The sequence below is a fragment of the Acomys russatus genome, chromosome 10 (genome assembly GCF_903995435.1).
Source record: "Acomys russatus chromosome 10, mAcoRus1.1, whole genome shotgun sequence".
In the NCBI taxonomy this organism is placed as follows: domain Eukaryota; kingdom Metazoa; phylum Chordata; class Mammalia; order Rodentia; family Muridae; genus Acomys; species Acomys russatus.
Window position 1 is genome coordinate 40693174 of NC_067146.1, and position 14304 is coordinate 40707477.

The window sequence follows — 14304 nt, forward strand, 5'->3', positions numbered from 1 at the left end:
CAGCCAGGAAGGCTGAGGCCCCCTGGGCAAGGATGGCGAGGTCAAGTGGCCCTAACTCTTCCCAAGTTATCTCTTATCATGTGCCCCCCCCCTCCCCCACAGATAACTGCTCCTCCTGAACACATGACCTGGGAGGAGGTCTGTTCCCTTCCTCTTCTCAGTGTGGTGCAGCCACAGGGATTGACCTTTGAGGCTGAAATACTCAAAGTACAAGCCTCAGACCCCTTTATTAATCAGATTCACTGTGTGTTGAGGCCTGAGTCCACACCTTAGAAACTGTTAGAAATGCAGATTCTTCAATCCTTGTATTAGCTCTTCTGAATGAAAAAAACAGAAAAACAAAATAACCTGTCAGTCAAGGCTGGCACTTGCTACTCTCAAGCATATCACCTCAGAGGAGGCCTGTCCCCTTCCTCTCCTTGGCGTAGTCCAACCATGAATGATTAACTCTTTTTGAGGAAACCAGTCACCCTTTACTAGTAAGAGTCACTGACTCTAAAAGCCTGAATGTGGGTCAGCATCACCTTGGAGGCTGTCAGGAGTACAACTTACCAGACCCCACCCTAGCCCTGCTGAAGAAGAATTTGGCAGCAGTGTCCAGGGCCTGAGATTTAAATCCCAGATGATATTGATGCAGGATACAACACAGAACCACTGTAACTCTCTCTCTCTCTCTCTCTCTCTCTCTCTCTCTCTCTCTCTCTCTCTCTCTCTCTCTCTCTTTGTAACTATGTCTCTTAAATAGATCTTGTCCTCAAGGACTCACCTATGGACGTTGATGTTTTCTTACTCAGAGCACCTCTGTGGACATCATGATTTTTACCCTGTGTTCTCTAAGCATCCCTTTCTGAGTGACTGGACCTCGAAATTGGCTTATTTTGCCATAGCTTGTTTCCTCCTCCCTACAGGGTTAACACTATCCTTAGAGGCCCTACATGCCAGTCCCTGTGGTCTGGCAATGCTGCACTCACATTCCATGGAACACAGCACAGCACCTGGATTCTGAGGGAGGCATAGCTTAGGGATGGAACCTGTATCAGCCATCTGCCCGGTCCTTACTGGGGCCTTCTGTACAAATGGGAACCTTGTTCTGCCACCACAGTACTAGGGCATCAAATATAGCAAATAAAAAGAGTATCCAGAGGCTAGAGAGATAGTTCAGCCATTAAAATGCCTGAAGTACAACCATGAGGCCCCGAGTTCAATCCTTAGCACCCATGCAGAACAAGCTGGGGTACGTGCTTATACTCCCAGCCCTGAGAAGGCACATACAGGAGGATCCCTTACACTTCACCTACAGCCAGCATAACCAGTGAGCCCTAGATCCCAGGGAGAAATTCCAATGTACACAGCCTGTGTGTGCACGTGCACACACACACACACACACACACACACACACACACACCAACAAAAAGGAGTATAGAGAACATGTATTTAACAGTCAAAATGCAGGGATAAAAATCAGAGTCCACGGCTGGGTGTGGTAGGGTACACCTTTAATCTCAGCACTCAGGAGGCAGAGGCAGGTTTATCTCTGTGAGTTCGAGGCCAGCCTGGTCAAGGCTACACAGATAGACCCTGCCTCAAAAAATCCCCCCAAAACCAAAAAAACAAAAACCAAAAACACCCAAAAATCAGAGAGCCCACATTTTGTCTATAATCTTAACATTTTTTTGTTTGTTTTTGTCTTAAGGCCTAAAAGATAGGAAAATACTGTTTCTTCATTTTACATGTTCCCATATCCTGTGTATACCCTGTAATCTCTGTCTCTGCATGTCATATTGACTGCCTACTGCGGGAGACAGCATAGGAAGATCTTTGAATGGAATGTGAAACCAATGGTTTTGAGGAATACTTGACTTTTCAAAGTTAATTGTCTGTTTGTTTGTTTTGTTTTTCGAGACAGGGTTTCTTTGTGTAACAACTTTAGCTGTCCTGGAACTCTCTCTGTAGACCAGGCTGGCCTTGAACTCACAGAGATCCTCCTGCCTTTGTGTCCCAAGTGCTGGGATTAAAGGCATGTGCCACCACTGACAAAGTTAAATATTGAAGCATAATTCCTTAATATCTATTAAAATCATTTAATTATTGGTGATAGTTCATAAAATCAAAGATTGAAATGCTAACATCCTAAGAATTTCTTTCTTTTTTCACTTTAAAATACTAAACAGGGTATTGATTGCAGCTTTGATAGTAATGTACAGCTGTTTAAATTTCCTGCCTATCTTGTCTTAAATGTAATGAAGCCAGAGGATGAAAGTTAACGCCACTGCAGTATTCTGACTTTTATAATTTTGGTCAATGCACACTAAAGAACATGGTTTAAGGTCTCTATTTTCCAGAAAGAAGATAAAGTCAGGCACAATAGCACACATCTGTCACCTTAGCACTTGTTAAGACTGACACAGGAGGTGGTGGGTAGTGTTTCAAGGCCAGCCTGGTCTATGTAGGAAGTGTGAGACTGTTCTGAGATACATAGTGAGGCCCTATTAAAAAAAGAGAGGGTTAACAAGATGGCCCAGTTTGATCCCTCAGGAAGATGTAATCATTACAAGTTGTCCTATGACCCCCTCCTCCAGTCTCATAAAATGTAAAAACACACTAAAATAACAGGGATAATAAATCCACCATGGTGTATTTTTCCTCTCTGAGCCCATTTTTAACTTGTAGGCCTGAGTTTTCTAGTTATTATTTATAATATTGTTATATATAATGAGTCATAGATTTGATTTTTATACTTGGATTTTAAACCCGTGTTCTATATTATGTGATTATGTGTGTTAGAAAATTGTATATTCTGTGATCAGACTGTGTTTGCACTTTGCCAGCTGCTCTATTTTCATAACAACCAAATTCTGTTCACAGAAATACAACACCAGAGTAGGAGACAAAGGAACTCAGCTGTCAGGTGGGCAGAAGCAGCGCATCGCCATCGCACGCGCCCTCGTCAGACAGCCTCATATTTTACTTCTGGATGAAGCAACATCCGCTCTGGACACGGAAAGCGAAAAGGTAAGGATTTATGTCGGGTTCTACCTCAGCCTTAGTAGAAAACTCTGCTCCAGACAGCTGGTTGTTGGTGATGCTGGCTCCCAGTGGAGTTTAAACATGTCTGCAGCTGGGACATAGGGGACCTTTAGTGATAAGAGGCAGATTAGTCATGGGCCCTTCTTGTTCTGTGGTGCTCTGCCTACAAGCCACTTGTGGCAGCCATCTGCTCCTGCAGGCAGCATCTCTGCAGCAGCCCATGAAGGGCTGAAGGCGAGAAGAGGCTGGAGCGTGCTGGTGACCTAAGACACTGCAGCTGATGCCTCCCAGTCTGAGAAAGGTTAAGAGTTGAGCTATCTGAAAGGCAGATAGATGGTCAAGAGATGTTTTCTACCTGCTGTGGTGGCTTTGGCTTCTGCTCCAGTTTCCTGAATGCACTGAAGAGCTGAGGCCGCCTCTGGGGATGGTGTGTGGCAAGGCACCTGAGTGTTTTTACACGGTTGGACGGACTCGATTTACCGCCCTTATCTCGATAATAGATTATGTCTGTCACAGAATCCCTCCAAACTGAGGTTGACTTCTCTGCTGTGACAGATACCGTGGTTTCTAATCTCCGCTTTATCGCCACCATGACTGTTGAAGGGCAGAATGTACAAATTCCTGGGCTTGTTACGAAACCCTGGGAAGAGGACTGTTCTTACCCTTAATTCTTTTGTGCGATTGTGAAACAGGTTGTCCAGGAGGCCCTGGACAAAGCCAGAGAAGGCCGCACCTGCATCGTGATCGCGCACCGCCTGTCCACCATCCAGAACGCAGACTTGATCGTGGTGATTGAGAACGGCAAGATCAAGGAGCACGGCACCCACCAGCAGCTGCTGGCGCAGAAAGGCATCTATTTCTCAATGGTCAGTGTGCAGGCTGGAGCAAAGCGCTCATGAACTGTGACCATGTAAGATGCTAAATATTTTTAATATTTGTATTAATATGTGGCATTTAATGAAAGTGAAAAAGAAAGCACTTCTTTTAGAATAGCCGGTTATCGATTTCCTGTCACAGTGGAAAGTATTTAGTCTGGTGTGGAATCCTCAGAGACTTTGAAGACTAGAAGGAACAGAAATAGATACATCATCAAATGGCGAGTCATGGTCTATATTGCACTGTAAAATTCATAAACGAATGAAAAGGAAATGCTTGATAATATATACCTTTATTTATACTTTCTCATTTGTAACTATAACCGATTTCTTTGCTAAACAAATTATGTGTGCGTCAAAAATTACTGAAATGTTTGTATAAAAAAAAATATATATATATATAGTGAAACTGAACATTCATATTCTTTGAGTTACCTTGTTCGACATGCCTATGGACTTATATATTCTACCAACTGAAATATTGTACATAATTTTAGCTTTTAAAAATTAGTCTATTGTGGGGAGGTCACTCTGTGGGTAAAGTGCCTGGTACACAGAGTACCTGAGTTCAGATCCCAAGCACCTATGTAAGCAACAAGGTATGATGGTATGCATCTGTAATTCCAGTGCTAGAGGCAGAAACAGGTAGAGCCAGCCAGCCTAGCCACACTAGGGAGCTCCATGTTCAGTGAGAGAATTGTTCCAAAAATAAGAGGGAAAAGCAAATGAGGACATCTTGATGTCAGAGTGAGTCTAGCCTATACACTGTCCTGTGTGGGCAAGTATATACACATATGCACTCATATAAACACCATAGATGTATTTGTGTGTACACACACACACGCATGCATACATGCACATGCGTGCTCATACACACACACACACACACACACACACACACACACACACACACACACAGCTGTTAGAAATTAAGGAGATAAAATAAGAAAGGAAGAAGATGTGCCCATAAAAGCCATCAGACAATGCTTCCATCTGTTTCGTCCTGAGAAGCTTCTTTTTTGCAGTGGTCGGTGGTGACTGCAGACTCATAACTGACTGAGGTGCTAAGAATGAGTGACTATTTAATTTGTTTATCTGGTCTTGGTTCAATTTTGGCAAATGGAATCGGTCGAGAAATTTGTCCATTTCCCTTAAATTTTTGAATTTTGTGGCATAAATGCCTTTAAAGTAGGTTCTTACAATTCTTTGTATTTCTTCGGTGTCTGTTGTTATGTCTCCCTTTTCATTTCTGATTTTGTTAATTTGGATAGCGTTTCTCTCGATATTCTAAGAGCATATATAGGGGGAGGAGGTCTCCCTCAATCACAGACATAGGGGAGGGGAGAAGGGGGGAAGCGGGAGGGAGGGAAGAATGGGAGGAAACAGGGAAAGGGCTAACAATCGAGATGTAATATGAATAAATTAATAAAAAATGTAAAAAAAGAAAAAAAAAGAATGAGTGACTACTCAATGGCCAGCCATAAGTGCAGTCTCTATGTCACTCATATCACCCTCTCCAAAGATCAGAGAACTCTACCGAAGAAGGGGCAGAAAGAATGAAAGAGCTCAAAGAAGGATGGGGAGAGGTGTGTAACCCTCATTTATAGACATAGTATGGCTCCTACATCCTATCATTACCCACACAAGATCTGCACAAGACTGGACCTACCAACACCCTGGGGTTAAAGGGAAAAGGGTCCATCCCACTTAAAGGATTTGTATGCATTTAATGGTTGATTGAAAGAGAAATACATTTTCTTCAGAGATATAGCCACTGGCAATGTGCCCATGGACCTATAAACAAACCCTCACCCGCATTTCTGTAAACAACCCAACAAAACTTATTAACTCTCTCTCCCTGTCTCTGTCTCTGTCTGTGTCTCTGTCTCTCTGTCTCTGTCTCTCTCTCTGTCTCTCTGTCTCTCTCTCTGTCTCTCTTTCTCTGTCTCTGTCTCTCTGTCTCTCTGTCTCTGTCTCTGTCTCTGTCTCTCTCTCTCTCTCTCTCTCTCTCTCTCTCTCTCTCTCTCTCTCTCACACACACACACACACACACACACACTGAACTAACAAATGAACAAAAACATTCAAGGAGGACTAGCCAGGAAGATGAAGGGCATTGAAAGGAGTGAGAATGGGACGAAAGAGCATACCTGGATGGATATGATAGAAGGATGTGATGTACATATTATATATATTTAATATATGCTAATAAACATTTTTAAAAGGAAGAAAGAAAAAAATCCCTAATTGCAAATAAGAGCATCTTGTAAATAAAGATCGTAAGGACTCTAACATAAAATGCTTAGATATGATAAGTATTATCCGTAGATCAATAGCTTTTCTATACACAAGTAAGGAACATGCTGAGAAAAATCAGGGAAACAGTCTCATTCACAATAGTCTCAAAATAAATAAATAAATATGCAAAATATAATACCTAGGAATAGATCTAATCAAGAAAGTGAATGACATTATGATGAAAACTTTGAAACCCTGAAGAAAACACTAGAAGAGGAGAGCCATCCCTGTGCATGGGCCATCTGAATTCATGTGGTGGAGATGACTGTCTCATCAAAAATGGCCCACAGGTTCAATGTGCTCCAAATCTTAAGTGTAGTGAAATTTGATAATTTCTGATTTTTTCATGGTTCTTCTTGCTGTAGGTAGTTTATTGTATATATGTGTAATAATATAAATGGAGATGTAAAAAAAAAACATTCAGTGAAATTCTTCATGGAAATATAAAAAACTTGTATGGAAACCCAGAGACCCACCCCCACCCCTGACTGCCATAACAGTCAGGCGCAGAAATAACAATGCTGGAGGTTTCATAATCCCTTAGTCCAAGTCCTACTGTATAAAAATACTAACAAAAGAGCATGTATTGATGCAAACAGGCATGTGGACCAATGGGATACAGTGGAATACCCAGAAGTAAACTCATGCAGGTACCCGATGTGACTGTTCCCATAGGTGTCAAAAACACAAGTTGGGCAAAAGGCAGTCTCTCTAATAAGTGGTTCCTGGAGAACTGGCTTTCCACAGTATAATGACAGTGGATCTCTCTCTCTCTCTCTGGTGCTCTGGACTAAAGTAATTTAAAACACATAAGAGGTTTGAATATAACACCTGAGACTTTAGAGTTGCTAGAGGCAAATAAACACAAAACACTTTGAGATATAAGCATAGGTCAGAGGCATGCTGAAGTGGACTCTGCAATACAGATAGTTATCATGAGAACTGATAAATAGGATTGCATGCAGTTAAAACATTTCTTCACAGTAAAAGAAACACTCAACAAAGTAAAAAGACATCCTAAAGGGTAAGAAAATGGTCTTTTCCAGGTAGGCATATGACAGAGGACTAATACCTTTTTGTTGTTGTTTTGTTTTTCAAGACAGGGTTTCTCTGTGTAGGCTTGACTGTCCTAGACTCACTTTGTAGACCAGGCTGGCCTTGAACTCACAGTGATCCACCTGACTCTGCCTCCCAAGTACTGGGATTAAAGGTGGGCACCACCACCACCTGGCTGAGGACTAATATCTTTTAGGAACTATGTTATACTAGAATTTATAAAGAACACAAAATTATACACACACACACACACACACACACACACACACACACACACACACACACAAATCAGTCAACAAATGGGCACACAAAATAAAGAATTCTCAAAAGAAGTCCAAATGGCCAATAAATACAAAATATTAAACATATTTAAAACCGTATATGTAAACACAAAAGACATGAACTAACCATTATGATCTTGAACAAAAAGAATAAATCTGGAAGTATTACAATACCTGATTACAAGGCGTGTTACAGACCACGGTCACAAAAACAACGTGGTACTAGCATAAAAACAAACACATAGACCATTGGAGCAGAAAAAAGGTCTCAGGAACCAATCCATGGAACCTCAGCCAGCTGACTCTTAAGCAAAGTGCACAAAACATCCTTTCGAGAAAAGAAAGGCCCTTCAGCAAATGGATGTGTGAAAACTGGTCATCCATGCGAACGACTGAAACTAGACTTCTGTCTGTCACAAATTCAATTCCAAATAGATAAAAGACTATTTAATGTAACAAGCGCCTCAAACTTTAAGTCTACTTGAATAAAGCATTGGGGAAGCACTTTAACATGCTGGCACAGACAGCAACTTCCTGGGTGTGATGCCAGTAGCTCAGTAACCATAAGATTAACCAAACACTACTATATCTAATTCAAAAGTCTTTACACATCAAAAGAAGTAGCCCAATGGAAATACAACCTACAGTGTGGAGGCAAAATCAATCTCTCTCTCTCTCTCTCTCTCTCTCTCTCTCTCTCTCTCTCTCTCTCTCTCTCTCTCTTCCCCCCCCCCCCCCCCGCCCCAGGGTTTCTCTGTATAACCTTGGCTCTCCTGGACTCGTTTTTGTAAACCAGTCTGGCCTTCAATTTACAGAGATCTTCCTGCCTCTTTCAAGTCCTGGGATTAAAGGCATGCACCACCATGCCAGGCCTGCAAGTCTTTTCTATTTGACAAACTATTACCAATCCAGATTATATAGATCACAAAAAAGCAACAACAAACCAAGTAATAATCCAATTTCAAAAACTGACAAATAATCCAAATAGATATTTCTCAAAAAAAGAAAGAAAGAAAGAAAGAAAAGAACAGTGACAAGACTCCTAGCCTTCACGGGGACATCTTGCCATACTTGTTCTCATTGTGGTTTATAGGTTTACAGCTGGGTAAGGTTGTTGGTTGCTTTTCTCGGTTGACAACACGCATAGAACCTTCAAAAACAATGAGAGCTAGCTTCTACAACTAGTCAAAATGCAGAAAACAACTGACTGAGGCTGTGAAACGCCATGTGATGCACCTGTAACACAACATGAAAATACTGAAAACCATGACTAGGGCTGGAGAGATGAGTCAGTGGTTAAGAACACTTGTCTCTCCTGCAGAAGGCCTGGGTTCAGTTCCCAGAACCCACATGATGGCTCCCAACTATCCATAACTCCAGTTCCAGGGGCTCTGACTCCCTCTTATGATCTGAGGACAGCTCATAGGATGTGAAACTTTATAGAAGACCAAAAAACAAAACAAAACAAACAAACAAACAAAAACAAAAAACAAACAAACAAAAATACCCCCAAAAAACCTAAGAGTGGAAAGGGAATTATTAGTGGCTGAGAGGAAAGGAAAGGGAATGGTGGTTGGGAAAGGGTAGAGGTGAGGGTCAGTGTGAACAATGCAAGATATATATATACATTTCAAGAAACATATAAACATTTCATATTTATATAATATATTTAATATATAATAATTATTTTTATATGTGAACAATATATGATATATAATATGTTATACACAAATGTTTATATATAATATATTTATATAAATATATTTTAGAATATATAACATATTTCTATATGCTTATATATACTATCATATATATGTATACACACACACACACACACACACACACACACACACATTCTACAGTGAAACCCATTAGTTGCTACATTAATATGCCTTAAGAAGTACCACAGTAGGGCTGGGGAGAGACAGTTCAGTTGGTAACGTGCTTGCCCAACAAGAATAAGGATTCGGGTTCAGTCTCAGCATCCACATAAAAAGGCAGTATGAGGGAATGTGCTTGTACTCCCAGTATTGGCCAGGGAACAGAGGTAGAGGAGAGAGGCCTGTGAGCCCTAAGTAAAAAACAAAACAAGGTGGAAATGCTCCTGAGAAATGACATCAGTGGTTGTGCCCCATCTTCCACAAGTACCATGCACACACGAACACACACAAAGAAGTAGAACAAACAAAAGAGTTATAAATCTCACCAAGCAGCTAGTTCTTCTTAACATCTAAAGGTAATATTTGACTTTGCCCAGGTATTACCCAGTTCAGAAAAGCAACAATCTGAACAGCATTTCCCCAGCCTCCACTCTCACTTAGATTCACAATGCCTTCGTTTTCCTAAACATAGATGAAGACTGAGGTCTTAGGTGTCACCGACTCTAAAACTAAGTGTAAATAAAATAAAGTTAAATAAGAAACCAAAACTATGAAGTGGCCGTCGGAGTTCCCACCCCCACCCTCTGCCCGGCATTCCTCTCACAGAAGCTGCAAGCAATTGAGATGGTCAGGACACTGTTTCAAGCAAGAACTGGCAAGGGTGATGGAAGTGGCTGGGGAGCTGCCCAGTAGCCCGAGTATTCCTACTCAACAAGGAATCCTTCAGGTTCTGAGCTGTATTACCTTAAGCATATCCCAGCTGGTACGGAGGTGGTGACAAGACTACTACTCACACCTGTGTTGGTCTCAGCCTGCTTGTCACTGATCTTCCATGAGGCAAGATGGGTGCCAGTGGCAACTTTTTGCAGAGTTTGCTAGAAATGGATGGAATCATTTGACGTTTGTTGAAGCTGCTAATAAAACAGGTGGGCTATTACAAATGATTTCTTCTGCTCAAAACCATAAGTATACGAAGATAATAACATCTGACCAGAACCCACAGGAATCATGGTTCTCAACAGTAAGGTCTCAAGGGGGAGGATGGGGGAGAGAAAGAAAGAAGACGGATAGCTGGGACCAGGAGGTCTTACATAAGCTAATAATTTATGCCAAGTACAGTGTGTGTGTGTGTGTGTGTGTGTGTGTGTGTGTGTGTGTGCGCGCGCGCGCGCGTGTGTGTAGCCCTGGCTGTCCTTGAACTCACTCTGTAATCCAGTAGACTGGGCTGGCCTTGAACTCAGAGATCTGCCTGCCTCTGCATCCTAAGTGCTGGGATTAAAGGTGTGTACTACTACACACCAAATACATTTATTATGCACACAGATTCTTACATATAATTTGAAGGGGGAGATGGCCAAGGTCAGCAGAGACCTGGATCAGACAATGTTGGCAAAGAGAACACAGGGTACCTCAGACATCAGACATCGCAGTGTTAGAACTGATAACCATAGCCCAGGGGGGAGGGGCTGCCTCACCAGAAACCACAACCTTGACTCCTTCAAGGCCCTGACTCCAGCTTACATAGGACCTTGCCGCATCTGCTACTGGACAAAGACACAGAATTTAATGTTCCCATTGTCCTGTCATCAGGGCCACTAGAAAGCCTTGAGTTGACCTGACTCCCAACACAAACATTTATTTCAAGATATTGCTTGAAAATTTGATTCTAGCAGGAGTATGTCACCAACGTATTCTTTACTGGTTTGTTACTGTCATTTGCATATCTATGTTTTCATCACCGCAAAAACCTCAGGCTTGCGTGCAGTCACATTTTTGTCTTGACTTGTATTGTTGCCAGTTTCAGAGTGCTTGGAAAAGCGTTGTATAGATCTAAGTGATGGACACCAAACATACATCATCAGCAGGATGTTTATTTTTCTTTTTGTCACATTTATATTTGATCTTTATAGAACTTCATGTGAGTCATCTGACAAAGGTCTAATTGATACAAATGGCCAATAGTTACGTGATACTAGTAGTATGTAATTTGTGTCTTGCCATTGACTTACCAAACAGTAAATATATGGATATATTTGAGTGTGCAGAGATAGTTAGTACTGAGCTAGTACGTACTGACTAAAGTCTCATAATTTTCTTTACTATTTAATAGACCTAGTATTCCCTAATTGCTTGGTTTCAGAATGCTCTGAGATAATTCTGGAATAGCTTTTCTTCTTTAAAAACACTAGAATCCCTTTGGCACTGTTTCCTTCAAAGAGAGCCTAAGGGATTCTGATGATAACCGTACCAAATTTAGATGAGGTCAAAGGTGTGCCTTTATGATATCTTCTCCATCCTCTCATATTGCTGGTCGGCTTTAGAGCACCCATCTGAGCTCCGGATTGGCATTATGACTGGGCTTTTTTAATTCTCTACATTTCCTAAGTAGTTCTAAATTCACATAGAAAATTCATTCATTTGTTTAAAATATATCTTTATAATATACATATTGTTTTTTTAAACATAGTTTCGGTTTATTTTTTACTGATTTCCAAGATGAGTAGTCCTTTGTATAGTACACTGAACACAGAGAGACATCTAGTTAGATACTCAATAAGCATTAATAAAATTGCAATGATTTTACTGTATTACATAAATGAGTCATTAGGACGAGTGAGACACAATTAAGTACAACAACTTCAGAACCTGGAAGAGGGACCCCAAATTCCATCAGTAAGAATAATCAATCATTGGCTATGGTGGCATGCAAGTTCCTTAATCTTGGTGCTCAGGAGGTACATGCAGGACACTTATAAGTCAAAATAGACACTGGTGTGCTGAGTGCATACTACACAGCAAGTCTCCCTCTTAAAAAAAGAAAAAGGGAAAGAAAGAAAAAGAAAGGCAAAAAGAAAGAGAATAACAAGTGTACTGGCAGATGCCTTTAATTCTAGCACTTGCAAGGCAGGCAGGTCTCTGTGAGTTTGGGGCCAGCCTAGTGTACATAGTGAGGTCTAGGACAGCCAGGGCTACATGGTAAGAACCTGTCTCAAACAAAACAAAGCAAAACAACCAAAAACCACCCTGTTTATGCAAGTAAACAGTCACTGTCTGCCAGCACATTATAAAGCACAAACTGATAATTCATTTGTGCACCCGCCCAAAAAAAGAAAAAAAAAATCATGTCACCTGTGATATCACACCAGTCACAGTAGATGCAACCTCTTCAATTGGGACTATAAGAAAACACTTCCCTAAGGCTCAGATGTGATGGGCACATTGACCTATGGTATAGCCGGACATGAGGACACTTGCCTATGACATTTTTTCTCTGAAAAGGACCTCTAACTCTCCCAGGTTTTGTCTCAAACATGTTTTCTCCTGTCCATGGTATGCAGAACACTTTAAACAGATACCAAAACTATTTGTGACCCAGAGAGACATTCAATAATCAATATTAGCAATTAAGATTAGAATGACAGAACCTGTGGTTGCTATGAACACCAAGTGAAATCAGGACTGCTCAGTAAATTAAAGCCAGGAAACCTGACGTGGCTGTGATTTGCTGTTACTTAGGAATTTCTGCCATGGTGGAATGACAGGGTGATCACCTTCGTTTCTTACATAGGCCTCATGGTAACCGGCTTTATGTGGGCCCAGGAGGGGGAAAGACTTGGTGAGTAGATATTCCTGGAGAGGACGTGGAGAACAGCACTCCCAGCAGAGTGGAGTACAAGCAAAGTCCAGTGCAGGAAGGCAGAAGACACTGGAGCTGCCATTCCTCACGTCATAATGGAGCCAGGGTCCCCAGCTGTTGCATCATACAACAGGTATTTAGACAGCTGAGTGTCATAGAAAGACACTCAGACACATGGTGCTCAGACTTGTCTTTCGCGAAGTTAAGAGGAAGATAGGCCTGCAATGTGGAATTTGCACACTGCACATTGAGATCAGAGGCGAAAAGCCAACTGCCTGGATTGTTTTCAGAATGCTCCCAGTTCTGCCTCGGCTAACCTTTGGAGGGCTGGACACCCTGCAGTCTTGTGCTCTGAGTAGGTTACCCAAGTTTGGGGACCTGTGGAAGTGGACAAGGTGCTCAGAGCTTCCTCCTTAGTGAACTAAATACCGTAACAGAAGAGTCAGGAAGGAAAGTAAGAAAGCTGAAAGACAAAACCAGCAGCAATGATTATAAGTCCCTGAGCTGCTTCTCTCTTAAACAATGCAGCTTGCTTCATGTGAGACCATGACACTGCTCACTCAAAAACCATCCGTCTTGATTTTTATCACTATTTGGTATGACACTTTGAGGGCAAGGTTGCTCATGAATTTCAAGTGTCTAAGAAATGTTTCGATTTTTATCAGTGGAGACTATTCCTCTATCCCATTGCAGTTACTGCATAAGTAGAGAAAAATAACTTAGAATCGTTGGATCAAAATGAAAAGCAAGCAACGAAAGGTTATTAAATATTATAATCAACCCCACAGACAGTTTACCAGAAGCCAACTTTGTAGAGGTCAATAAATAAGAACAAGGCTTCTGGGGTTACAGTGTCCTGAGGTTAGGAGCACTAGCTGCCCTTCTAGTAGGTGCTGGTTCAGTTTGCAGCACCCACATGGTGGCTCACAACCATTTGTTACTCCAGTCCCAGGAGATCCAATACCCTTTCTGGCCTCTGTGGGCAGTGCACAAATAGGGTGCACAGACACATGTACACAAAACACCCATACACATAAAATAAAAATAAGTAAAAATCCAAACAAAAAATGACAGACCTCCTATACTGATATTTATTTTATTATATCCAGATCTTGATTTTTTTTTAATGAAATAAATGCAGGTTTCTCCATGCAGAGTGGGCAGAAAGATTAGAAGTTTAAAGTCATCTTCATCTATATAGTTTGAGTTTGAGGCCAACTTTGGCTACATGAAACACTGTCTTAATAAAA

The 14304-nt window shown here is 41.4% G+C and overlaps 1 protein-coding gene across 14 annotated transcripts in view; it reads left to right on the forward strand.

Moving 5' to 3' along the window:
• Positions 1–14304, forward strand: part of LOC127194577 (phosphatidylcholine translocator ABCB4) — a 258699-nt gene that overhangs the window by 71254 nt on the left and 173141 nt on the right. The window contains exons 25-27 of one of the 14 annotated variants that reach the window (XM_051152049.1): positions 2866–3012; positions 3720–3937; positions 4045–4285. The exons of 12 other annotated variants lie outside the window; for them this stretch is intronic. In XM_051152049.1, the coding sequence (XP_051008006.1) occupies positions 2866–3012; positions 3720–3926 (354 nt within the window). In that variant the 3' untranslated portion in view covers positions 3927–3937; positions 4045–4285. Of the gene's footprint in view, positions 1–2865; positions 3013–3719; positions 3938–4044; positions 4286–14304 lie in introns of those variants that run through there. One more of the 14 variants, XM_051152055.1, reaches the window with a different exon arrangement.